Below are 27,898 nucleotides of genomic sequence, written 5' to 3' on the forward strand. Positions count from 1 at the left end.
ATAATAGTTATTGTTCAAAGGAATTGCCTGGCTTTATGGACACTGCCAAAGGATTGCCAATGCTTACTCCATTGATGACATAAAGAAAGTAATCTCCTGCTTTACGACCGCTGAAAGTGATGATCTCATATCCAGAATTGTTATGAATTCTGAGGCTCACATCTGTTGGAAAATATGATTCACCTTTAGTAGTATTAAGTTTAATTGAGAAGTTGACATATGTGTTTGTCTGTATTGATGCTGTCACATTGTTTTTATATGCATCTTTCAAGAGAATATAAACAGTGATGTTCTCTGGCACCACATAAGACCCTGACGCATTGACCAAAAAGCCTATACAGTGGGCTACTGAAATGGGACCTGTTTCATGTAAATAAAGATAAAAATTAGATCGATGAAAATGTAAATTCAGTACATTTAATTTCTATTTTTAGCAATGACATTTATGACAGCCTCATATCGAAAAGACTTGGCTCACAGCAGGGGAGCCATTTCCCCTAAGATAGCCTACTACTATGAATTTCAGATTATAGATTCATACAGAGATCAAGGTACATGGGCGTCTTCATCCCCCACAGTGCTTGGAAAGCAATAGGCCAACTCAGAGTTTCCTCCCACCATTTAGAGATTGAGGGAAGACGAATACATCACTTACATAGAGCTGAAAGATTCTGCAAATTATGTCAAGCAGAGATCAAAAGAGGAACATTTTGAGTGCAGATGCACAGCTTTCAACCACATCACATAGAAGTATCTACTGTCCATTTACACAGAATCCACCACCATTCAACAAATGATGGTGAAGGCTGACCCACGACAATTTGGCCAAAGTTTGCTCAAGCTTCAAAAGAATAGGTAATCAATCCTTTACATTAAGATGCTGGATACAACATCAATCACACATCACTGATTTCTTCTATAGCTCTCTACCCAAGATCAACATGCAGAGAAGTCACCATGCAGCATGCAGAAGAATACCAATGCAAAGAGACCTCATTACACGGATATAAGGCCCATGGGCCATACCATCACCAAATTATGGAGATAATTGGTTCGATCTGCCATAGTCACATTTTCCACACCAAGCAATCTTGGATACTTACTTCAGCTATCATTGCTCTCATGCAAATTAACTATTCACTAAATGCTTGCAAACCATCTGAAAAGTCATTCCACTACTTGCATTAAGATAATGATCATGGAGCTTTAGGGAACCTCGAGATTTTATTTTTGTTTTAGTGTGGACAACATGAATCCACTGATAATTGTAATCATGATTTTTCTCACACACCAATTTTGGCCTCTCATAGATGTTAATATATCTTTCTTTCTCCTTGTTCACCTGGACAGCCAGGCTCTTAGAAGGGGTTCACAACTTTGGATAACATATTGACCTTCCGAGCCCTTATGGAGGAGGGCAGGGCCCTTTGACAATGTATATAGATGAGTTATCACATTACATAGAGAGATTCAGCAATTTGGGAACATGCCTAGCAGATACAGCCATACAAATATTAGTATATGCCAATGATTTTGCACTGACCTCTGATACCCTGGAATGACTACAAAGACATCTAAATGCCCAAAAAGTATTTTGTACAGACAAAGGTTTGTTCGTAAACATAGGTAACACTAAAGTGTCAGTGTTTATTGCTACACAAGCATGGGAACAAGATCAGAGCCAGAATTCTTCTCAGGAGAGGAAAAGATGGCATACGTGACACTACATGTACCTAGCAGTAACATTCAAAGGGCCTCGGTTCTGCTTATGGGAGACTGCTTGTGCTCGACTCTCTCGTGGATATGCAGCCCTTCATTCTCTTCAAAAACAATGAGCACATTTGCAATTCCAAGAACCACAAAATAAATTGTGGCTATTCGATACACCGAGTCTTAACAAGGAAACTACCTGGAAAGATTTACAAAGAAAGAAAGATATATTAACATCTTTAAGGGCCAAAATGGCCTATAAGACCAAACAAGGGATTACATCTTGAGTAAAAATAATAGTAAATAAGATAACAAGAGACGAGGGAATCTGGTTTTCGCTAAATGTGAGATTTTCAAGTTAGACATATTGTAACTTTTGTCTTCGAAAGATCTCTAGCATAGGTCGATCCAAAAAGGAGAGATCTCCGAAGTGAGGGAAGCACTTGCGATGGCGGGAGATAATGGCCTTTATCTGTCGATGACAAGGTGCTAAGGTCCTGGTCCATGGGCCTGGGGCCTACGTGCACAACAAATTGCTATTGCCCGATCTATTGTAACCCCTTTCTTATGTCTTGACAGGGAGCCCATTTGTGTATCCCTAGATTGACTCGTAGCATTAGTAGGAGTGATGGGGCTAAAGAAAGTTGTGATTGTTCTTTGTGGATGGGCTTGTGTGGCTGTATTATTGTCCTTCAACAACTTTTCCCTATGTCTCTTGAGTTCTAGCAAGAAAAGTCCTAGGCATTGTTGATCCTCATATTCCATTACCTTGCATAGCAGGGAAAGCCTTGTTTGAAGAGGCAATGGTATCTCCCTCTGATTTAATAAAAGACAGTACAGTGAAAAACATATTGTTTTTCAGATTCCACTCCTTGATGACACAATTGGCGAATTCTTTCTTCTAGAGTGGAATTTGAAGAACATTATGTCTGTCATTGTGCTGTTTTTTATGAAATAAGGGGGAGATACCATTGCCTCTTGAAGCAAGGATTCGGCCCACTACACATGGTAATGGAATATGAGGACCAGTGGTGGTTGGGGATTTTCTTTCTAGAACTCAAGAGACACGGAATTTGTTGACAAACAACAATATAGCCACACAAGCTTATCAACAAAGAACAATCATGGCTTTCTTTAGCCCCGTGACTCCTACTCATGCTACAAGTCAATCAAGAGACACAGGGAAGTTGTTGACGAACAATAACATAGCCACACATGCTCCTCAACAAAGAACAATCACATTCTTTAGCCCCAGCACTCCTACTGATGTTGATTTTCTTGTTAGAACTCAAGAGACCCAGGGAAGATATTGACGAACAACAATACAGCCACACAAGCTCATCAACAAAGAACAATCAAAGCTTTCTTTAGCCCCATCACTCCTACTCATGCTATGAATCAATCAAGGGCTACCACAAATGGGCTCCAGACCAGCACGTTGCAAAGAGGCTATGATAGGTCAGGTAATAGTAATTTTGTCGTGCACGTAGGCCCCAGCCTCTTGAATCACGACCTCACCACCCTGGTCATCAAGAATAAAGATCATTATCTCACGTCATTGCAGCTCATAAGTCAATCAACGGCTACATAAATGGGCTCCTAAACCCTAAACCCTAAACCCAAAAACCCCATTGCAATTTTGGGATGATGAAGATACGGATTATCCCTTCCTGCATAGATCCCTTCAGCAGAAAGTTCAACCACTCTCTGAAAACTCTATAAATAACGAAAGCTAGTAAATAAAGTGTGCATATTTCCAAATGCATATCTTGATTTGTGCATATTTCTAATTTCCATTCTATTAGGAATGCTTGTACTTCCAAGTCCAAGAATAAAATAGCAAGTATCACCCAACAGAAAGATATTCATATTAACAGGAGGATAGTAGTCTGCAAAACCTTACCTGGTACTACTGAATAAGAAAATGGGGATCCACCAATATTTGTGTCATTGTATTTCACGTAAAAAGAGAAATTTCCAGCAATAGAAGTCAAGAACTGCAAAGCTTCAAACCCACTGTGACTATCTTGAGTAGATGTCAAGTTAAATAAATTCACAATCTCACCTCGACCATTCATAGCATAAGCTTTAAAATCAAGATAATTAGTCTGCATGAACTTTGGAGTAATTGTATTATTGAACGCATCCACAAGATAAACAATAAAACGTGGATAAGTTCCTGCTTGAAATTCACTAGTCTCAGAGGACCAAGTCCCTCTACAGTTTGATGCATGAATTGGTCCTGTCAATAATAATTCCGTTGGGATGTAAAATTATTAGTCCGCAATCTGTATATGTATCTAACATAAGGAGTTTATATTCCCTTCTATTCAAAAAATTTAGTACCCGTTTATTTCAAAGAGAAGATGCCTTTATTTAAAAAACAATTCAGAAAAGAAAAAAACCTTCAATCTTTCAGTTGTTGAACCAATACAGCAGCCTAATTTTGTCAGTTCTGCCCGTTCACCGAAATTTGGTGAAGGTACCAGGGGTATCAGCAGCATGGACACTCCTACTAACCTGCTCACAAGCATAAGTACAAGCAAGGATGCCTGGACTCAGAAATCAAAGGGGCACCATCCCATAGTGGTGGTCTAGACAAGAAAGGAATGACTATTTGTGATGACAAGTGGAAACAGGACAACATAGCTACCCTAGTGGAAAGGTGGAACCAGGAGGAAACACCTAATCCCAATGGAAAGGACGAATCAGAAGGATATGCCTAGCCAATCAACTGACAGAGGCAAGGTCAACTTTAGTTGTGGATAATCAAAGCTATATTGGAAAAAGGGTAGTGCATTTATAATTATGCCATGTGATTGGAACCAATCTTGCACTTCAGCATACCAAAAATAGTTCTCCCAATGCTCTATCAATTGTTTCGATGACATAAGTCAGAATCTTGAGAACCTTGGTCATATATTTACTAGTAATATAATCAGCAATTGCCTGCAGAAATTTCTTGACATGTTGGGCCTTCCATAATCTGAAGTAGTCCATTCCACCAATTTCTACCAGCCTCGGAACTTTGGATGGATATGGATTTCCTACCTTTTTTTCTCTTTTCATTTTATTTCTGAGTTAGGAACTCCTCAAATCATTGAATACTGGTCAATGAATGGAATAATGCCTCAGCAGCTAGTAGGATTGCTCCCATCCTATGTTTGTGGTTCTCGGATTTGTATATCAGCACATTGGGCAAAATGTTACTCCCAGGTATGTGTATGATCCTGTGTATGCTACCTTTTCTTCTCCCAATAGGAATTTCAGTTTTGACCTTGTTATCCATGCTTGAGTGGTGTTGAGCACCATCAGTTTTGTTTATCAATTTTTAGTGACAAATCTTTGTCTGCATGAAAATACTACAAAGCATTTAGATGTCTCTGTAGTCCTGCAGAGAGTTGGAAATCAACAAAATGTCATGGATATAATCACCATAGCATTAGATGTCTCTGTAGTCCCTCTAGAAAATCAGAAACCAACAAACTTTTTATATAATCTCCATTGCATTTAGATATCTCTGTAGTCCCTCCGGAGAATCGGAAATCACCAAAATGATCTCCATCAACGATGCTCCTGGACCATTGAACCTCTGCATGTAATCGATACCTTATCTATATAAATATCAACGAGAGTGCATGATACTGAGCAGCTTGCCTCACTCCAATCATGCTAGCCATAACCTCTCACAACCCATTATGACTAATTACAATTTCCTCTCATATATTTATTGTGTGAACTAGGATATCCAGATTCTTTACTGTACATGTAGTTATATTTTATTTCGGTTTGTTGTTCTCAAAGGCCAGAAAGAAAGATATATTAGCTTCTTTTATGATGCCAAAATGGCCTATAAGACCAAAGAAGAGATTCCATCTTAAGTGATGTCTGATCTTTGAGAACAATAAATCAAAATAAATAAAGGTTACTACGTAAATAAGTAAATAAAATAAAAAGAATGAATCCTATCATCTGTCTCAAGTCAGATATATTGTAATTATTGTCTTCAAAAGATCTCTAGCATGGGCCAATCCAGAATGGAGAGGTCTCCGAAGCAAGGGAAGCACCTGCTATGGTGGGAGATAATGGCCCCAAAGAACATTTTAAGATGTAATTTCTTGTTTTTCTACATTATAGTTTACAGTTGCGATGCATTTTTCCAGAATCCCCTGATCTTTCTTAACATGTACTTTCATCATTTGGTTAATCCAAACTAGTTTGATTCAACTTTTGTTCGGTCATCTTTCACTTCCATCAGATTTCCTCAGAAGGCTTGCGGTTTCGTTTCTTAGAATTGCTTATAATCCTTTCTTTCAAACAGGAATATAACTCTGATTTTTTCGTCCTCCCTTTGGATTACTATTTTAAGGTACTTATCAAACCTCATTCTATTGATCTCATTAACGCCTCATCCATTTTTGGTATCTAATGTACCCCTAGGTCACTACCCAAAGCTCGTCCTATCCTTCACTTTCCACCTTCGATATCTTCTTGGGATCTTCCATATATCTATCCCTTCTTCGTGAATCTCCAGAGGACATCACAATTCTCACTTCCTTTAGTTGTACATTCACAATTCATGATATTCAGGTGCTTCACCCAAGATTGACATATTGATTAGGGTAGAGATATCAATGTAGATGAGAGAGGTAGAGCAAAAATTATGGAAAAATATTACTGCAGAGCAAAAACTAACCAAGAGAAGTTGCTGATTTCCTCTGTTTTCTGAATGTGAGCACTTTAGGGAGATTGTCCCCATCATCAGTGTGGTCGTGGTGGCAGATCACGGTTAGGATCTGTAACATGCTTAGGCAGTAGTGAATGACTAAATGGTGTTGAAGTTCTAGACGGAAATTCCTATGGAAATGGACTTCCAAGCCAGATCAGAAAACTCTACAAAGACACCCCAATCCAATAGAAGATATGAAAGTATCAAATCGGAAAAACTGTTGGGACTAACACACAACCTCTGGGTGCTGGTGCAACCTTCAGGGAAGAGATTTGCTAGCTCTGAACAAGGCCCAATGAGAAAAAGCACACAGACCACCGATCATATGTGTTCCAATCAATATCTAGACTCTTGTCATCATCCAAACACCAGATTTTCCAAGTGACAGAATTCTGATGAGAATGTGGGACCGTCCACAACCGGTTAGCAAGCGAAATGAGAAAGTCAAGAAACAAAACGAAAGACAGACAAGCACAGACACCAAGACACGATATTTAAACGTGGAAACCCTGAATGGGAAAAACCACGGGACCCCACAAACTCCAAACTGAATCAGTATGTACATCAGTATACAAGAGATTCACATGCAACGACCTCAAGCTCGTCTTAGTCTTACAGACTGATACACATGCACACTCACACAATGATTACCACTCTGCTGATCTCCTGTGATTCTCATATACAAAATGTTAGCCGTAGGTGTATTTATACTAATACACAAGTATGAGTTATTTACAAATGTAGCCTCTAATCGGGTTCCGGCTCTCAGCTGGCTCGGCCGGTTCTTAGCCAATCTTCATCCAGTTCCCATATCCAGATCTTGTCTGGACTGATTGGCTTGTGGCTGACTCCTAGCCAATCGACTCTTGGTCAATCCGGCTGATATCCTGTATCCGGCTTCTTGTTCGGTCAGGTCGGCTGCTAGTCGGCTACTTGTCCAGATCTGGCCAGATGTCTTCCGGATGATCCGGCTTCTCATCCGGATCCAGCTTTTTTGCACATCCCATCTGGAGGGACCATCTATCTCAACATACCTAGACTCCTGTCTGTTGTAGGCAATGTGGTCAATGCGGAAGATCTAGAAGCATTCGATTGCTGTTCAGTACCTGCGTATGACTGTTCGTAGGTCGTTGCACAGAGAGAGAGAGAGAGACAAAGAGGCACAAAAGACACTCTATTGCATAAACAAATAATACAACAACCAACCTCACAAAGAGGTTACAAGGTCACTATATATAGTGACCGACTTAGGGCAACTACCCTTTATGCTAATTACATAAATGGCCAAAACGGGATAATGTGAATACGTCCATTATACACAGGTATTCGACACTCCCCCGTAATGGGCGTATACATGGGTTATCTAAGATTACAGGTATAGACTTAGGTTCTCGGACATATCAGCTTTGTTCCAGTCGGCAGGGTCCGAAGGCAGAAGACCGAACTGGTCGGGTCGGAACAGTTGAAGCCGATCATTAAGGAACTGATGTCGGTTGTCGGGAACCATCCTGCTCTGTGTCCGGCTCTAACCGGACTGGTTTGTCGTTACGCCCATCTGATGCCGAAGAGACCGAAAACGGTCTGCCGAAAGACACTTGGTCATTCCATCTGCGACATTATCGGTTGTGGATATTTTCTCTAGACCGATTTTCCCTGAAATGACGCAGTCCCGAACGAAATGATATCGAACGTCGATATGTTTGGAGGCGTTGTGGTGAACCGGATTTTTCGACAAGGCAACAGCACCTTGGCTGTCGCTGTAGACAACTGGAGCCGAGTCATGGTCGACTTGTCGAAACGTGTGCGCCAGCCGACCGAGCCACAAAGCTTCTTTTGCTGCGTCGGACGCAGCTACATATTCTGCTTCGGTCGTTGAGGTCGCTGTGCACTCCTGAAGTTTCGACTTCCACGAGATTGCTCCATTGCCGAATTTGAAGCAGTATCCGGTTGTTGATTTCCGACTGTCTATACAGCCGGCGAAGTCCGAGTCGGTGTAACCGACTACGCCTGAGGTTCGGTTCGGACCGAAAAGAATGCCATGGTCTTTTGTGCCAGTCAGATATCTGAACACATGCTTGACTGCGTTCCAATGCGATCGGCCAGGGTTATGCATAAATCTGCTAACGACTCCTACGGCGTGAGAAATATCAGGCCGTGTCGCGACCATCAGGTACATAAGAGAGCCGACTGCCGGTGCATACGGTACCGACTTCATATCTTCCCCCTCCGGACCGGATGTCGGGCAGTCTCGCTGAGAGAGCCGAAGATTCATAGGGAGCGGGGTTGAAGCAGATTTGGCTGATTGCATGTTGAAGCGTTCTAAGACACGTCGGATATAGTCGGTCTGAGACAGAAAAAGATGTCGTTTATCGCGATGCCGACTAATCTTCATGCCGAGTATGTGTCGTGCCGGACCGAGGTCCTTCATGGCAAACTTCAACCGCAGTTGCCGAACGAGATCGGCAAGTTCGCCTGCGTGGCGTCCAGAAATTAGCATGTCGTCCACGTAAATGATGAGGAAGATGGGTGATCCATCTTGAGCTGTGTTGGTGAAGAGACAATGGTCCTCATCGCTTTTGGAGAAGCCGATCGATTGGATGAAGTCGTCGAACTTCTTGTACCATTGTCGCGGTGCCTGTTTGAGGCCGTATAGACTCTTCCTGAGTCGGCAGACTAGATGTTCTTGGCCGGTTGCCACGAAGCCTTTTGGCTGCTCCATATAAATTTCCTCCTCGAGATCACCATGGAGGAAGGCTGTTTTGACATCTAGCTGAATCAGCTCCAGGTTGTCGGCTGCCACTACGCCGAGTAGGAAACGAAGGGTTGTCATTTTCACCACTGGTGAAAAAATCTCGTCGAAGTCGACGCCATATTCTTGTCGGAAGCCCTTCGCAACTAATCTGGCCTTGTACTTTGGGGTGGTCGAATCTGACGTCTCTTTTAGTCGATAAACCCACTTGCAAGGAAGAGCACGTCGGTTCCTAGGTAATTCGACCAGATCCCAAGTCTTGTTTGCCCGAATGGAGTGCATTTCCGACTCCATCGCCAGATGCCAGGTGGCTGAATCGACAGATGTCGATGCTTCTTCGTAAGACGTCGGTTCGCCGGCGTCGGTGAAGAAAATTCCAGGAGAGTACCTCTCCGGAGGTTGCGACAGTCTCTCGGATCGTCGAGGCATGATTGGACTGGTCGCATCGGGTATCGTGGTCGGATGGTCCGAAAGCGGATTGTTCTGCTGTGCCGAGTCGGGGTTGTACGAGTCGGTAGTGTAAGGTTCAGCTACCCGTGAAGCTGACCGTGTGTTGAGAGCAGGGCCTTCTAGAAGGGTCGGCACATCGGAAAATGTTACCCTTCGGACTTCGATTGGTTTTTCGATTGATGGATTCATAGCCGACTCGTTGAACACAACGTCCGAACTTCGAACGATTTGTCTGCGTTCGGGGTCCCAGAGTCGGTATCCCATTTCGCCGTCGGATCCATATCCAAGGAAAATGCATTTCCTGGACCGAGGTGCAAGTTTTCGGCGATCATCTTTCGGAATAAGGGCGTACGCCTCGCATCCGAAGATCCTCAGCTTGTTGTAATTCGGCTTACTGCCGATCCATAGTTCTTGAGGGATTTGAAGTCCTAGAGGTCTACTTGGCGACATATTGATTATGTGTGCTGCCGTGAGTAGAGCCTCTGCCCAGAAGCCATCCGATAGTCCGGAGTGTTGGAGCATGGAAACTATCCGTTCTTGGATTGTCCGATTCATGCGTTCGGCAATCCCGTTTTGCTCCGGACTGTGTGGTGCCGTAAGTTCACGTCGAATGCCGCGTTGTCGGCAGAATTTGACGAATTCTTCGGATTTGAACTCTCCCCCATTGTCCGTCCGAAAGCATTTCAGCTTTCGGTCGGTTTGATTTTCCACCATAGCGAGCCAATCTGAAAAGATCGAGAAGACACGATCTTTGGTGCGAATTGGATACGCCCACACCTTTCGAGTCGAGTCGTCAATGAAAGTGACGAAGTAAGATGCACCGCCTAGAGACTGATGCGGCATTGGGCCGCAGACGTCCGAGTGGACCAAATCGAGAGGTCTCGTTTCTCTTGGTGCTGATGTCGGGTGTGATGCGGCGGCTTGTTTGCCATACTGGCAATGCTCGCAGAATTGATGGTCAGAGAAGGAGAGTTTGGGGATGTATCCGGCTCTAGATAGATGCGTGATGCCGGCCTTGCTGAGGTGTCCCAATCGTCGGTGCCATAGTGATGACACAGGAATATCCACCAAAAACAGGTTACCCTCTCTGAGCGTAACATGTAACGGATACAGTGAGTGTATCTTGGGTCCTCTAGCAAGCAGGAGGTTCCCCCTGTGGAGTGTCCACCCTCCCGAAGAGAAACCGGCACGAATGCCGTCTTCATCTAGTTGTCCGACTGAGATCAATGGCCTTGAGAGCTCGGGTACATGTCGGACATTGTGGAGTACAAGTGTAGAGCCACCTGCAAGGTTAAGCTCTACTGTGCCGATTCCGATGATGTCACAGTGTTGTGAGTTGCCGACCCGAACTGAGTCGGAGTGACGGATCGTATATTGCCGAAATTGGGATCGATGAGGAGTCACGTGAAATGACGCGCCCGAATCCAAGAGCCATGTGCTCGATTCTTCAGTCGTGAGCAGAACTTCTGAGCCAACTGGATTTTCGATTGATAGTATGTTCGGGTCGTCTGGTAGCACATCAGCTGAGAAGCTGACGTAGTTGATCTCCTCATGCCGGCCACTCTTCTTGTTGTTCTTGTTCTTGAGTGCGCGGCAGTCGGCTTTGATGTGTCCGGGTTTCTTGCAGTAGTTGCAGATTCGGTTATCCCGTGACTGGCTCCGTCTTCGCTGATTGTTCGGCGGTCGTGAGGAATCTCTTCCTCGTGTGTTCGATCGGTCTGTCGAACCTTGTACTACGTAAGCGTCTTCTGTTGAGTCTTTGGCGAAAGACTTTCTCCGAGCTGCTTCGGTCAGGATTGCGCTCGTGACTTCAGAGTATTTAACAGCCGTGGTTGACGCGTTGCACACAGTTGTGACGAAGGTTTCCCATGATGAGGGAAGGCTGCTCATGAGTATCATTGCTCTGAGTTCATCCTCGATTGCCGTCCCCTGAGATGAGATTTGGGAACTGATGCTTTCGTACTCATTGAGGTGTGCCTGAACCGAATCGGATTCTTTCATCCGCAAGTTGTAGAGGCGCCGGATCAGAAACATCTTCGTTGCGGCGACCTTCTTTTCGTAAGTGTCCGACAGTGTTTTCCACAGTTCGAATGCTGTCGTACACGATTGCACCGTAAAGTATACCGATTCCGATAGGTGCATCCGAATCGTGGCGCGGACAATTCTGTCCAGCTTCTGCCACTCAATTGGTTTGTATCCTTCTGGAGGTTCTTCATTTTCGATGGGGTCGATTTGCCCCTTGACTATGAGATAGTCCTGCATTTGTTCCTTCCAGAAGTTGAAGTTCGATCCATCGAACTTTCGTAGACTCATTTTTGACGAGCCTGATGTTGATGCCATCAAATTCGGTTTCGGTTGACGAAGCTCGGTTCAGAGTTGACTGTGAACCTTGTTGGAGTGCAGCCGGTTGGCTCACCCGATATCGTTCTAGTCGAATTTGAACCCGAGTCGGTTCGGCTTCGGAACTTGCTCGAATTGACTCCGGTAACTTGAGGGACAGAACCGACTGGTCTTCCCGAGTGTTGCCGAGTCGGAGTGAGCCCGGTTCGCTTCGGATATATGTGCCGAATACCGATTATTGAAACCGATTATCTGGACGGATTCTGCTTCGGTTGACTGCAGCGACGGGAGAGACAGATCCAACTGATCCTCTCGAATGTCGATCAGCCGGATGAAGCACGAATTTGGGGTTGTTGTCTTGAGACCGATCTGCACCGGGTGGTTACAAGGAGCGGCGTTTGATGACCTCCTCGAATGCCGTTTAACCGAATGGAGCACGATCGTGTCAAAGTTGCACAAGGGGATTTCACCTCGAGCGGTTACGATCACACGGAACGGAGTACAACCTGTGGGCTTACTCCAAGCAAGAGGATCTAACGCGATGAGGTGCAAACCTCGTTTTTGTTCTTCTTCTCTATTTCTTCGAATGACGCGGATACTGTGCAGGCCGAGATGAAGTGAAGAACCGAATGCTGTGCAGGCGGTGATGACGGCTGAACCTTCGCTCTGATACCAAATGTTGTAGGCAATGTGGTCAATGCGGAAGATCTAGAAGCATTCGATTGCTGTTCAGTACCTGCGTATGACTGTTCGTAGGTCGTTGCACAGAGAGAGAGAGAGAGACAAAGAGGCACAAAAGACACTCTATTGCATAAACAAATAATACAACAACCAACCTCACAAAGAGGTTACAAGGTCACTATATATAGTGACCGACTTAGGGCAACTACCCTTTATGCTAATTACATAAATGGCCAAAACGGGATAATGTGAATACGTCCATTATACACAGGTATTCGACACTGTCATCATCCAAACACCAGATTTCCCAAGTGGCAGAATTCTGATGGTTATACATAAGCCGTCTATACAAGGACTACAGTTATGGTATCTCAGTCAATGCTATGAGGAGCCAGTCAAAATAAAATTCTGATGGTTATACATAAACAGTCTATACAAGGACTACAGTTATGGTACCTCAGTCAATGCTCAGCGGACCCAGGTGTCTTTGAGAGACCAATCAAAGAAAGACAAGAGGCACTGAAGAAGAGAGGAAAACCTGCTTTCTTTCCTCTGCTTCCGTATATAATACAGAGGAAGCATCTAACTGACTCCTCGAGGTGTGAAGACCTCACGCCATCCAGTGGCTAGAGTCGCAAAGGTGGAATGAGTTTCACCACCTAGAATGTGAGAGAGGCTGCCAAACACAACATAGAGTAATATTAGGAGTTTTTTATGATAGTTATTCACCATACCTATGATAGAATGTAACATGTCCTTGATAATCATTCACAACGTCAAATGTCTAGTTTGGTCTATTCATTAACAATATTCAGTAACTCACACCTTTGGTTCCAAAATCTATGTAGTTAACAAAATTTAACGCATATTAAATACTGAAAAACACACAGGTTATACCAGGCAGAATCTTGAAGGAGAATGGTGATCCCGCTATCGCACTTTTATTAACTATTACATGTAGAAACATAGTTCCGGATGTATATGATATGAAATGAATGTTCACAAACATTGAACCCTCTTCTGTAGAAATGTTTAGAACTGAGAAATTCACTGCACCTCCTCCATTTTCAATCGTCGTAGATATGTTTACCCAAGGTATATCAGATGCATTTATTGTGTTATTATATGAATCCATATAAATAACACTAAACGCTGCTACACTTCCAACACTGAATGTGCTTATATTATTTACCCAAAATCCTTCACAGTAGCTTGGAAAGATATCTCCTATTCAAACAAACTAAACATAAAGAAATGGTACAACTATTTTTCAAAGCTATTAAATAAATAGAAATTCATACAAGTTAGAAATGTTATTTTCTGTCAATTACCAATTTTAGTTCATTGAATCAGAATTTTATATTGAAATTGACTCTTTCTTTAAATGTAGTCTACTAAGGTAGATTAAATAATACAATGCCATTTGTTTTGCCTACTATAAACAAAAGAATTAGGGTTACATTCCATCACTGTTGAAAGAAAGAAAGATATATTCACCTGGATCCACATGAAAGAAAAATGGGGAACCATAAATCAAAACGTTCCCCTTCCCTACTTGAAGTAATAGATCTCGTGAAATTGATGTATTAAAATTAATCAGTAGGTAACCAGAGTTTTTATCATAAGTTTGTTGTACATTGAAGAAAACTTCCCGTCCAGTGGTATCCAAAATGACCGTAGAAAAGTTCACACTTGGTGAAACAGAAATAATGTTATTATCATAAGCATCCATCATAGCTACTAGCAGAATCGCTTTTTCTCCAGCAGTAAATATACTCATGTTGTTGCGCCAGAAACCTTGACAGTGTGGTATGGAGAGAGAACCTAAAAACTCATAGAAAATGCTATTCAAATCAATAGTACCCAAAACAAACAATAGCATTTAAAGTTAATTCAACAAAAGATGAATTTAAAAGTTACAAAAAACACAGCATTTCATTCATTAAAGTGAGTAAACCAGCAATGTCTAAGTCATAACATGGCAAATCGCCAAATAAACCAATTATATCATTAAATATCCTATCAGAAAACTTACACTGAGTCTACCAGAACAAGAATCTTAGCAAAATTTTGTTCTTTCATGCAAAATGTACATTATATTGTAATGAAGATACCTTCAGTGAAGACAGACAAAATTAAATAGATGACCATCTCCTTAGCAGTGTGCAAATTTAGCAGTGAATTGAGCACATGGTACAATATATCAAAGGCTTTCTGGAAATCCACAAAGCAACAATAGATTCTCCTTTTAATGTTACTCCCTTCCATAAGAGCGTACAGGGTCAAAATGTGGTCCAAAGTTATGAAACCCTTTCGGAAACCTGTCTATGCAGCTGAAAGACAGTCAGTTCTTTCTGCCTATACACTCAATTCTGACTTTAGCATCAAACCTATAGTTTAGCCAAGTAATGGCTAATCAAGATAGTCCTATAATTGCATTCTCAGACACAAATCTATTATCTCGTGCTACAGGAGATCCCGCATGTGTGCGAAGTCAAGACATGCTTCTCGGTCTTTATATACTGACGATTGAAAATTACAAGGTATTTACGGAGATAGACACCCTATCTTGAGAAAGGGAAGTAACCTTTCTTTCCCCAAAATATCCTACTTCACCAATTATTATGATGTACTTAGGGCCAAAGAATTAAAATAGATTGATTTATATAGTTATTTGTGGCTTCGATGGCAGATTGATTTGCAAACAATCAGTTCCAAAATACAACTATAATGATCAAGCAAATAGACATATAGTGAAAGAAAGAAAGATATATTAACGTCTTTTAAGAGGCCAAAATGCCCTATAAGACCAAATAAGAGATTACATCTTAAGTGTTGTCTCGTCTTTGAGAACAAATCAAAATAAAATAAATATTACACAGTAAATATAAAAGTAAATAACATGAAAAGAAATGAAATGAGGGAATCTGGTTTTTGGCACATGTGAGATCCTCAAGTTAGGTATATTGTAGCTTTTGTCTTCGAAAGATCTCTAGCATAGGTCGATCCAGAATGGAAATGTCTCTGAAGCAAGGGAAGCACCTACGATGGTGGGAGATAATGGCTTTTATTTGTCGAGGTCGTGGTCCATGGGGCGAGGCCTACGTGCCCGGCAAATTGCCATTGCCCGATCAATTGTAACCCCTTTGTTATGTCCTGGTCTGAAGCCCATTTGTGTATCCCGGGGTTGACTTCTAGCATTAGGAGTGATGGGGCTAAAGAAAGTTGTGATTGTTCTTTGTGGATGAGCTTGTGTGGCTGTATTCTTCAACAACTTTTCCCGATGTCTCTTGAGCTCTAGCAAGAAAAGTCCTAGGCATCGTTGGTCCTCATATTCCATTACCTTGCGTAGTGGGCCAAAGCCTTGTTTAAAGAGGCAATGGTATCTCCCTCTGATTTCATAAAAGACATTACAATGACAAACATAGTGTTCTTCAGATTCCACTCCTTGATGACACAATTGGCAAATTCTCTCTTCTAGAGGTAGTCGTGTATATCTACCTACCTCAATCTGTAGCTGTTGTGATGAAGTTCGCAGCTGTCCTATCACACTACGCAACACATAGGATAGATGTATGTCCATATAAGGTGGCCTGATGACAAATCCATCCTCCGATGTATGTAAGAAGTGTGTCTTATAGTGAGCCATCTTTGTACCAAGTGGTATTTTGGGGCTGATCCATGTTATCTTGTTTTCCAAGTTAATAATATCAATTCGGATCACTCTATTCTTTTCCACTTTGGTCATATTTAGATGGGGACAGTCCAAGCTATATTGGAACGGGGGTAGGGCATTTATACTCATGCCATGTGACTCGAACCATTGCTGCATTTCAGCATACCAACAATGAGTGTCTCCATTTTCAGCCAGTTGTTTTGATGACATAAGTGCCAACCTTGGGTACCTTCGTTTAGGGAGCTCCCAAAGACGTTGGATAAATGTCACTGATCGGAACAACGCCTTGGCAGCACCCATCTCTGCCCGGATTATATCGTGGGGCACCGATGCTTTGCTCCTTATCATGCGAGCAATCATTGACACTAAAGGTCTCTCTAAATCTATCCAATGATTTGCCTTGTTAAGACTCGGTCCCCATGTCTCTACTCCATAGAATATCAAGATATTTATCACGTGCGAGCACAAGCGGCCTCCTGTAAGGAGAACCTAGGTCTTGTAAATGTTACTCCTAGGTATGTGTAGGAGCGTGTGTATTCCACCTTTTCCTCTCCCAAGAAGAATTCTGGTTCTGATCTTGTTACCCATGCTTGGGTGGTGTTAAACACCATCACTTTAGTTTTCTTCATGTTGATTAACAAACCTTTGTCCGTACAAAATAGTTTAAAGGCATTTAGATGTCTTTGTAGTCCCTCCGGAGAGTCAAAAATCAGCACAATATCATCAGCATATAGTAATATTTGTATAGCTATACCTGCTAGGTGTGCTCCGGAACCCCCAAATCTCTCTATGTACTGTGATACCTCATCTATATAGAGACCGAAGAGTGTGGGGGATAGTGGGCATCCTTGCTTCACGCCAATTGTGCTAGCCACCGCCTCTGACAAGCCCTTAGAAGACCGCACTTTTCCTAACACAGATTCATAGAGTGCATAGATTCCCCATTGCATATCTATAGGAACACCAAGGGCTTCTAGCCGCTGCATAAGCTGAGCACGTGGCACAGTGTGAAAGGCTTTTCGGAAATCCACAAAGCAGCAATAAATCCTCTTATTGTGGGCTCTGCCCTCCTCAATAAGGGCCCGGAGGGTGAATATGTGATCCAAAGTTGTGAACCCCTTCCGAAAGCCTGCTTGTCCAATTGAACGGCAGCCATTTTGCTCTGCCCATATACTCAATTCTAATTCTAGAATCGAGCCATATAGTTTAGCCAAGTAATGGCCAATCATGATTGTCCTATAGTTGCTTGGCATCATGGGGTCTCCACTCTTGAGGATTGGCACAATGGTATGTTGAGTCCATCTAGTGGGAAAACCTTCACACATGGCTCTATTAAAGATGTGTGCTAGCAATGGGAGCAAGGTGTCACGGGCATAGATAAAGTGCTCACCCACCAATCCATCATGATCTTGAACCTTCCCAAATTATAGCCGATCAATGGCATTTCTTACATTTTGTGGTGTAAAGAGGGTTGATTCATGTGGGCATGAGGCATTCAGGTGGGGAAGAGGAGGTTGCCCCATGATATCATATAGACCCTTTGCATATTCCAGCCACACCTAAGGTGAGGTCAGTTGTGTGGTGGGTTGCCTCTCATTAAACATTTTCCATGCTCGTTTACTCTCTTGTCCTAGAAACAAGCAATACAAATGATCTTCAAATTTAACCAAATACAATCTCTTCTTCTTCCTCACGAGGCGTTGGAAGGTTGCTCTCACTTGGTTGTGTGTATAAATGCCCCGAGTTACACAACATTCCTCATCATACCAACTATTTTGTATTACTCTACTGAGTTTGGGGGGATTGGCCGTTGTGTGAGGGAAGGCATTTGTGGCTGCTTTATGCAATGATTTGGATAAACCTTGGGTAAGTTCTTCAAGGGGTGCGAAAGGATCCAAATCTAGCATGCCATTGTATACACCACAACTATACACATCAATTGTCTCGCGAGTGAATAGATACTTAGCCAGCCCACTCTCCTTAGCATATACATCCTTTGTGCATCCATCCTTTACCTCAAAGCGTAGATATGCATGATCAGATGCCAAGCCAATAGGTCTTCCCAATATAGTGAACACTTTTATTTCAGGTATAAGAGATGGAGATCCCATTAGATAATCTACTGTGCTTGCACCCCCTTTTGGGTTCCAACATGTCAAAGCATCTGATCCAGGCCATTGTGACAAGCCATTATATATCACAAATCCATGCGCGTTTCCCAAGGCTAGAAAGTGTTTTCCATATTCAGTTATAGCACTCATATCTTGAGCTTGTCGCTTTAGACCAACCTCTTCCGCCATAACTTCTCCATAAACAGCCTCGTTGGTGTTAAACATAGTTGTTTGTTCATCCTTGGTTCGTGCATTAAATTCTCCTAATAGTATTATGTCCCCCATAGTAGCAAATCTTATGATATCATCATATAGTGGTAGATATGGTGATTCACTTAGAGGTGCAAACCTTGAGTAGGCAGGTGGAAAGTAGCAAATTGCAATATATAACTCCCTAAGATCCCCTCTTTTTATTCGTATCCACATGTAGCGTGCATCTACATCCTTATGGACAACATGCACTCTATCATGGAGCTCCTCTTTGTATAGCACAGCCACTCCTCCCGAACCTCTAGTGCTTCCTCATGTCCGAGGTTGGGGGCGACATATTCACTCCCATCTATATCCTTGTACCTCGGGGAGTTTGCTAGCCATGCATTGGTGAGTCTCTGTATACATAGCAATATCTGTGTTTTTCAATGTATCTTCAAAATATCCGACATCTGTCCGTAGAGAGCCGTTGCAATTCCATATGGTCATGCGTAGGGTCTCATAGGCCATATATCGTCATGCGGTTCTCTTCTCTGTAATAATGACCTTGTCATCTCTATATACGGCCCATTTACCTTCCTTTCTTGCATCAAGCACTCGTGGCATGTTTTCTTTGCGGTGTGCCACTTGAGCTGGAGTGAGATCGTCGTCTAAGTATATTTTTTCACCCTTGAGTGCCTTTCTTTTAGAGAGGAAAGCTTTTTTCTTGTCAATATCCATGAAGCGGATGATAAGGGCTTTAGCTCTAGACTCATCTCTTCCCACCCTCCATGCCGAAGCAAATGGAATATCTGATGCTCCAATCTTTGTTCCGAGATTCTTGGCATCTTCTTGTGGACTTCCCTTTTCGGCCCAACCAACCACTCGTACATGCAACGCGCGAGCTTTCCTCTTGGCTTCTTCTTCTAAAGTAGCATTCATCATTGCCACCCTATCCATGGATGTTCCTTTTTGCTTTTTTACTACCTCTATCCAAGGAGCATTTGCTTTAATTTCGTTTTGGGCGTGCTCTGCTTGAGCTTTGGCATCTTTGGCCATGTCTACCCATGTTTGCATTTCCTTCGTGACATTGGCTTCCACTACCCCCCAGCAACGGAATTGAGATGGACCCTAAACACCATTGACATCCCATACCATCGAGTATTGCCTAAGATCGTTCTATGCAATCAACACAAGCTATCATAGCAAGATCCTTACCACGCCACTAATGTCTCACATCGTTCTAACGTAGGTGTTTGCCTCCTCTTCCAATGAGGTTAATTTCTCCTCATTTTCTAATTGCACCTTAGATTCTAATGACAGCACATGTTGCCAAGTGTCATGACCTTATAGAAGTTGCCTCCATTCCTAATATACACTTAACGCCATTAGAAATTTACCCTTGAATAATATATTAAAGTTCTGGGCATCATGGAATATCCACTCTTGATATTGGTACAATGTTATATTCTGTCTATCTACTAGGGAAGTCTTCAAACATATAGCTCTATAAAGATGTGTGCAAGAAGAAGTGGGGGCAAAGTGTCACTGGCATAAATGAAAAAATGCTTGCCCACCAATCCATGATGATCTTGGGCGTTTCAGATTGTAATCTATGAATCGCATTTCTCACCTTTTGTGAAATGAAAAACGTGGGCGTGAGCCACTTCACATGGCTGGGGAAGGGAGGCAGGGCTGCTTGGAAATATCATATGGTAGCTTTGCATATTCTTGCCAACTGAGTTGAGGTCAGTTGTGTTCTAGGTTGCTTCTCATTAAACATTTTCCATTTGCTCTTTTACTTCCATTTTCAAGGAACAACCAGTACACCTCTGCATCAAGTTTAGCCAAATACAATCTCTACTACTTCCTCACTAAGATGTTGGAAGACTGCTCTTGCCTGTTTATGCATAGAAATCCCCCTAGTCACACCTCATTCCAAGCTTCTCCTTGGTTCAAGACATTCCTCATCATACCAACTATTTTGTGTGGCTCTACCATGTCTGAGTAGATTGCTGATCGTGGTGTGTGGAAAGGCATTTGTGGCGACATAATGCACTGACTTTGTACTCCGCAATTATACACATCAATTGTTTGCCGAGTATATTGGTATTTAACATACCCAAACTTGTTCTTAGCATATATATCTTTTTGGCATCCATCCTTCACCTTAAAGTGTAGATATACAGGATTTGCTTCCAAGCCAATTGGTCGACTAGAGATAGTGGAAGGGATGGAGATCCTATCAAACAGTGAACCACCCACTACCACCCATTAGGAGCATGCAGTTTTTTTTACATTGATTCCTATAGTGAATAGAGTCCCCATTGCATATCTACCAGAACTCCAAGGCCTCATCTATATAAAGACACAACAGAGTGGGTGATAGTGACATCCTTGTTTCACTCCAATTGCATATTTTTTACTGGTACTCCAAGGCTTCTAGACTACTGTGAGCACACTATACAGTTATGACGCCTTTCTGAAACTCCACAAAGAAACAAAAGATTCTCCTTCTATTGGTCTTCTTTCCTCAATAAGGACTCAGAGGAACACCAATTTATGATGAACTCATTTCAGAACCTGCCTCTGGCTGAGTGACAGCCATTTCTGCCTGCCTATACACTCCTGACTCTAGGGTCAAGCCACATAGTTTGGCCAACTAATAACCAATTAAACTTGTCCTAGAGTCGCAATGTATCATGGAATCACCTATCTTCAAGATCGGTACAATGGTTAGTTCTGTGCTATGTTGCCTCTCATTAAACATTTTCCATGCTCTTTTACTTTGTTGTGCTAAAAATAATCCGGACACTTCTGCTTCAAATTTAGCAAAATATGATCTCTTCTTTTTCTACAAGTCATTCAAAGCTTTCTCTAGCTTCTTTATATGTACAAATATCCAAGTAACATCTCTTCTTTATGTTAGATTATATTTGTAAACCATAATCTAAACCATAAAAGGAAAAGGATACCTGGAGCCACTGTGAAGTTCAGTGGAGATCCTTGAAGTTCACCATCATTGTAAGTAACATGAACAACAAACTCACCAACTCTGGTTGGGATAAAGGTGATTCTCTCATATCCAGGAATAATATCAAAGGACAGATTAACTTTGTAAATATAAACCTCATTGAGACTATTGCTAGAGAAAACATTAAATTGGTACAATATTTTCCTTCCTGTAGCGTAACTGATATTGTTTTTGTAAGAATCCATGACAAGAACTCTCAAAATAGCTTGATCCCCTGCTATAAATCTATTGGCGTTGTTAAGCCAGAAGACCATGCAATTCTTGACTGATATGGTTCCTAGAAAATTGGAGAACTTATATTAAATTCTTCCACTTCTGAAAGAGCAGTATCTACTTTTAACATGTTAAACAAAGTAATGAAAATGGAGATAAAAGTAGAAATCATCATAAGCATCAGAATAAAATCTGTAATGCAAAATATTCGTAGTATACTCTCTTTCAATAAATAGCCAATCACTAAAGGTCTTAGGACTTGACTTCTTCACATATATATTAATAAGTTGAGAGAGTTCAATGAATTTTCTGCCAAGGGCAAATAAAACTCCTTCACAAAGTAATAGACTAACAAATTGCAGATGTTGCGGCATTTAATTTTTTTGACTGAAATAAAAAATGAAGAAAAACTGCTTCGATCTGGAATTATTTGCAAGATCAAAAGTCATATTCAAACTTAATTTAATAGAGAAATATGTGAAAAACACAGTGGCCTGCATATACCTGCAACAACAGTGAAACTCACAGGAGAGCCTGATATAATTTTGTGGCCATCAGAAATATTTAGCCTGTAATTTCCCGCCACTGTAGCATTAACAATTGCAGTCTCGTATCCAGCCCCTGGTACAGCTGTCAAAAGTGTGCAGTCTCGGAATATCTGTCCGGTCTTACTGATCAAAGTTAAGTTAAAGTTTTTAGTGTCTGACCATCCAGTTGAGATGTCTACTGTGTTGTTGTAAGAGTCCTTCAGGTAAATGGTAATATAAACAAGATCTCCCGCCATTGTCATATTACTCCCCGAAGACCATGATGCCAGACAGTTTTCAGAATATATGGGACCTGCATTCCTTTCAGGATCAGAAAAATGCTCCCAACAGCCATCTTACAACTCGTTAACTAAACTCTCATTAGATTTCTCATAATGGGGGCATACATGAATGAGATTATTAAATTGTTTTCAAATTATAGAAATTGGTAGTAGTGATCTTCTAAAACACATAACAAGGCCAAACTAATAATTTACAGAGGATATTTTTTGTGTTATGGATATCACTCTCCTGCATCCTACAACCATATGCAAGATTGAAAATTGTGAGCTCATATGATTCTCTCATCTAGTATATATGTGCTATTTGGAGCAGAGATGATCTAAATTTTACATGGTCGGTAGATGCTACGTCCACGTGTTTGTACATCTAAGTGTCATTTGGTTAATTGTAGGTGAAAGCATGCAAAACAAAAAGTTGGCAGCCAAATATCTGCCCAGAGAGAAGCAGAGGAAGAGGTTTCCTCATCTAATCACAAAACTCAGTAAGTATAACACGTTTCTGGCAGCGTTTCTATGAAGATGGTGACTGTACCGCAACCTTGAGAAAAAATGAGAACGATGACACAGTGTTTAAGCCATTACTCTTATCTTTACTTTTATATTTACTGTGTAATATTTATTTTATTTTGATTTGTTCTCAAAGACGAGAAAACACTTAAGATGTAATCTCTTATTTGGTCTTATAGGCCATTTTGGCCTCTTAAAAGACGTTAATATATCTTTCTTTCTTTCTTTCTTTCTTACATGCTGTACCTTCTACTCTCAAAAAGAAACCGAGTGTCTAGAGTCCGATGAGGCATAAAGTCAATAAAAGAATTTTGAACAAAAGATCTGGATATCATTATAACTAAAACAAATGCAGTTCACACTTCTTGCATAGACAGAATTGTTGCACAGGCTTACAATGCACCAGAAGAAAATGCTCTAAGAAATCAAGGAAGATGCGCCCCACTGAAAAAGGTTAAGCTGAATAGGAGAAGTGTAAGGATGTGTTTGAGATAGTGCTGAAGGTAATGCTTGCTCAGGCACCTGTCATCCAACCTCAGGACTTGAACCATGTGTACCATGTCTTTGTCGACACCTCAGACTCTGCTATCAGCAGCATCCTCATGAAGCTGTAAGATCCAAAATAGTATAGGCCAGTGTACTACACTAGTCAAAAATTATCTAAACCAGAATTGCTCATCCACTGGGCATGAACAATGTCAACAAGTTCTGCCACTACCTCTTAAGACAGAAATTGACCTTTCACATAGATCACTCAGTGTTCCTGTATTTGGTGGCAAAGGCTGCACTCATCAGAAAACTCACGTGCTGGAGGATGTTGTTCCAGGAATTTACGTTTGCCATTTTCCATTGTCTGGGCCATAGGAATAAGGAGAAGTGCATAGAGGATGGACTGTACACAATTCAACGGCCCTTGAATTAAAGAGAAGGCTTGCAAACTGATGAGTGTAAATGTTTTCCTTGCCATCACATCATCACAAGAGAACCAAATCCAGACACCCAATAAAAGGAGTCAAGTGGAGCATGAAAGAGAATGAGTGGAGGTTGGCGGTTGGTGGTTGGTGGTTGGCGGTTGGTGGAGAGACAAGAAAGAAACCTATATTAATGAGGAGAAGTGGAGTATGCACTTGTGAGGAGATGTGGTGTGATGAAAGTGAATAGAGGACTAACCACACAAAGTTTAACAGTCCTTGAATTAAAGAAGGCAGGAAAACTGATGAGTGGCAAGGTTTCCTTGCCACCACATGGACAACCAATGAGGGATATCAAAAATAGGCCTTACTAATCTTTTTAGGAGGTTATTGAGCGTAAAGAAGGACGATTCCATGAGAATGCACTTGGAAAGCTTGGTGAAGAAACAAGAAAGAAAGCTATTTCAACGTCTTTTAAGAAGCCAAATTGCCGATAACCTTTCCAAAACTGCACCTGAATCACATGTCTGATTCCCTGAAAGGGGGAACGAACATTGGCTGTATGTCAAATCTTTCAATCTAGATCCCTGCTTAGGTTATACCTCTTCAAATGATATTGCATGGCATGTATTGTTTCAAGTTTGTATTAGAAAGGCAATTGCATTTTCTCTTTGTCAACGACATAATATAGACAGTTTAGCAGCTAGCTCTATGGGAGATAATAATGTGCTTGCATGAATAGTACCTATTGGGCTCTTCGGCCATAGCTCCCCAGAGACCCAAAACTTCTGAAATTGCAATTACTGATGCCATCTTAAAAGTTAACACACTGCAAGGCAGAAGCAAATATTTTCATGTTTCAGCAGACTCTCAATAGCAAATTTACCTGAAGTAGCAACATTGAATATATATGGAGAACCCAATATGAATCCTGTTCCGGTTCTCCCTATGGATAATGTCCAATTTCCTACTTTGGTAGGAATAAAGCTGACATTGGCATATCCACTTTCTTGATCATACATCAATCTAAATTCCTTTACAAAACTTGAGTACTTCACCTCAAATTGATTGAGATCTGAAATTGTGGCTACACCTGTGGATACCTTTTTTATATTGTTGTATTTATCCTTCACAGGAAACATGAAGCTTGATAAGGCTCCAACCATGAGTTCATTACCAGTGGGCCAATACCCTGGACCACTATTCACAATGGACGCATTACCTATATCATAGTAAATATGATTTCTTTATGATCAAAGATGTTACATCATGAATGGAAAACAAAATTACATTAACTTGAAGATGTGGAAAAACAATATACCTGCCTGTAAAACTACAGTTGCTATATTTTCAACCATCAACATGGTGCCATTTGATTGCCGAGCATAAACCCTTACCACGTAGCTTACCATCAAATTAGCTAGACTATTTCCCCCTATGCAAGTGATCCCGTAGACAGAGAACATTCTCTTTACATCACATAGAATTCCAACATTCATTCCATTTGTATCTTCAACCTGTGCTTGGAAACGATCTCCAGAGCCAGAATATAGTTTACACTTGGGACATTGTTGTGGACTACAACTTGCATTGTACATTTTTGTGCAAAGAATATCTTCGCATGCCATAATCAAAGATGCAAAAACCAGGGTCAAAGGTTCACCCATTTTCATTATTCTTGGTTTATCACCGACATTCAGGAATCTGGAGCATTTCAGGCTAATTAAATAATCTGCAAATAAATTTAAAAACTAGAATATTATTTCCATATTTTAATTACAGAGGCTTACAACCTTTTTTATTTTAAGGACTACCTGTTGGGGATACACGTAGTGGTGGTGGTGGTGGTGGCGGCGGTGGTGGCATCGGCGGTGGTAGAAATATAGGTAAAAATTCAGATGCTGGTGGTGGCTCCTCTGAGAAAAATGTATCTGCTGCTAAACATCTACAGGGACCTGTAATGCTCATAAAATTATCAGCATGTATCAACCACGACTCAGATCTATTCAGTTATTTATTATCAATGCAGAAGAAACTAGCAAACCAACCTGATTACTTGATTTCTCCATTTTCATAAGAGTTATGATGACTAATTAATTTATATAGAATATGTTCAGTATCGAGACTGGTCAGGAATCTGTCCATATACAAGACAATGAAATTGAACTAGAAACATGGGTCATTCATAATCATTTGCCCACCATTGGCATGCACAAATGGTATTATCAGTATCCCAATGATTCTTCAACTTTTCTTGCCATTAATCTTTTTTACGATACAAACCCTAGGGCATGGCTTTGACCCTAGGATAGTTTTGTGTTTTTCTTTCTGCAAGTTCCTCTCATCTTTAAATACTTTTCCATTGTACTTTAGAAACTTTCCTTGACATTGTTTAGACCATGCTTAAATATTGAAATTAGCTCTAAATGTAGTGCAAATGGGTTGCTCATGCATAAAACAATGCATAAGCATGCATGAGTCAAATAAGCTAAATGGTAATGGCATTTTTTTGATGTTGTCTGCCATTAAGTTTTGAGGAGGCCAGAGTTTCAAACTTATGGAATGCTGATGCAAGGGAAATAATTTAGAGTTTCTTGCCACAAAATCATTATCTTAAAATGTTTGGCTTTGCAATTTAGCTGCCAGATTTAAAATTTGCTTAGAATATGCTTGAATCTAATCATTCTCACCAAATCTAGTGCAAATGGCTGAATATTTCTAGTACAATATATCAGTATTACTGCTCCAAATCCAGCTGAGTTGCTACAAGTAGGCCTCAATAATGGAGATTACGCCAAACACATTGAAATGTTTCTCTAGCCACAAGATATCTCACCATCAAATAAACTACCCTTGCAGTTTAAGCAACTTAGTTTTAACATTTTCTTGAATTTGCTCGATTATGACAATTTTTGCCAACTCTAGTACAGCAGGTTGACTATTTTTAGTCTTAATGGAACCCAATCCAGCAAGCTGCTACAAGAAGACTCAGGGAACGAACGAATTACATTAAACACAAACAAACATTCAGCCTTTTGTTTAAGATCGTCATTTCTCTTGAAATCTTTTACAAGGCATCATCTTTTGGGGATTCGAACGAACTTCTACTCCCTGATTACACCACATCACAACAAAAAAAGTAGATTTCTGCAATTTTGACAGAACACTTCAGATTTAGAACTTCTGTAGATATCTTCTATCCACAATTCCATCAAAAGGAAGTAGATTTCTTGGCTACTTCTGGAGAAATATTTTGGGATTTAGTAGAAGAACTGAGAGTGCAGCCCTTATCCACCATTTGACCAACAGAAAGCAGACTTTCAGCGACATTTAGATAAGTTTCTAAACAACAGCAAGTGGAGTTTTAACAACGTTTGTGTAACTTAGATTGCTTATGTAGAAAATTTTGGAATTTTAAATCTTCCATTCTTAATGCTACCGGTAGAAAAATAAGTTTTTTGGGAGGAATTTGGCAGCACATATTATTTCTTAGATAAATTTTGCATTCTGACAGAAAGTAAAATTATTTTTGGAACCTTTCGGTAGAAGAAGAATACCTGCGAGGAAAAGAAAGCACAGTTCCCAGAAGAAAAAGACGTTCGTCATACTGGATTTCCTTCTTCGTACATCTTTGAAGAGAGGAAGGAAGGGGAAAGGATGAAGAAGAAACGATGAAAGCGATGCGTCAGGTAAATGTACATACAGTCGGCTTGGATTTTTTATGAAAATATAAAGAAACTGCTGTCCAGAATGGGGAGCTCCGAAATAT

At 41.2% G+C, this 27,898-nt stretch overlaps 1 protein-coding gene across 4 annotated transcripts; it reads right to left on the reverse strand.

The window, feature by feature from the left end:
* Window position 1: 1 nt before the first annotated feature.
* LOC147850129 (uncharacterized) lies at window positions 2-27,898 on the reverse strand. Of its 4 annotated transcripts, none has more exons than XM_087336315.1 (11): window positions 27,687-27,898; window positions 25,944-26,084; window positions 25,451-25,861; window positions 25,016-25,351; window positions 22,387-22,722; window positions 21,611-21,946; window positions 14,157-14,483; window positions 13,557-13,886; window positions 3,614-3,952; window positions 184-360; window positions 2-96 (listed from the first exon to the last, which is right to left on the reverse strand). In XM_087336315.1, the coding sequence occupies exons 1-11, from the start codon at window positions 27,733-27,735 to the stop codon at window positions 8-10; spliced, it is 2,871 nt and encodes a 956-aa protein (XP_087192441.1). In that variant the 5' UTR covers window positions 27,736-27,898; the 3' UTR covers window positions 2-7. The 4 variants fall into 4 exon arrangements, with proteins under 4 accessions (XP_087192441.1, XP_087192440.1, XP_087192442.1 ...); XM_087336317.1 differs by lacking the exon at window positions 2-96 and having other exon boundaries at window positions 221-360; window positions 3,614-3,707; window positions 3,776-3,952; XM_087336314.1 differs by having other exon boundaries at window positions 2-360; window positions 27,687-27,897.

The sequence above is a fragment of the Azolla caroliniana genome, unplaced genomic scaffold (assembly GCF_043228905.1).
Source record: "Azolla caroliniana isolate FFs.n. ecotype wild unplaced genomic scaffold, voAzoCaro1.0.p SCAF_21, whole genome shotgun sequence".
Taxonomy (NCBI): domain Eukaryota; kingdom Viridiplantae; phylum Streptophyta; class Polypodiopsida; order Salviniales; family Salviniaceae; genus Azolla; species Azolla caroliniana.

Bases quoted from the DNA above. Each gene is read 5' to 3' on its own strand.
- LOC147850129 (XM_087336314.1), bottom strand. From the start codon at position 27,735: ATGACGAACGTCTTTTTCTTCTGGGAACTGTGCTTTCTTTTCCTCGCA. The intron at 25,862-25,943 runs GTAGTCCTTAAA...ATTTATTTGCAG, and splicing joins ACTACGTGTATCCCCAACAG to ATTATTTAATTAGCCTGAAA. The intron at 25,352-25,450 runs GTATATTGTTTT...ACTATGATATAG, and splicing joins AACTGTAGTTTTACAGGCAG to GTAATGCGTCCATTGTGAAT.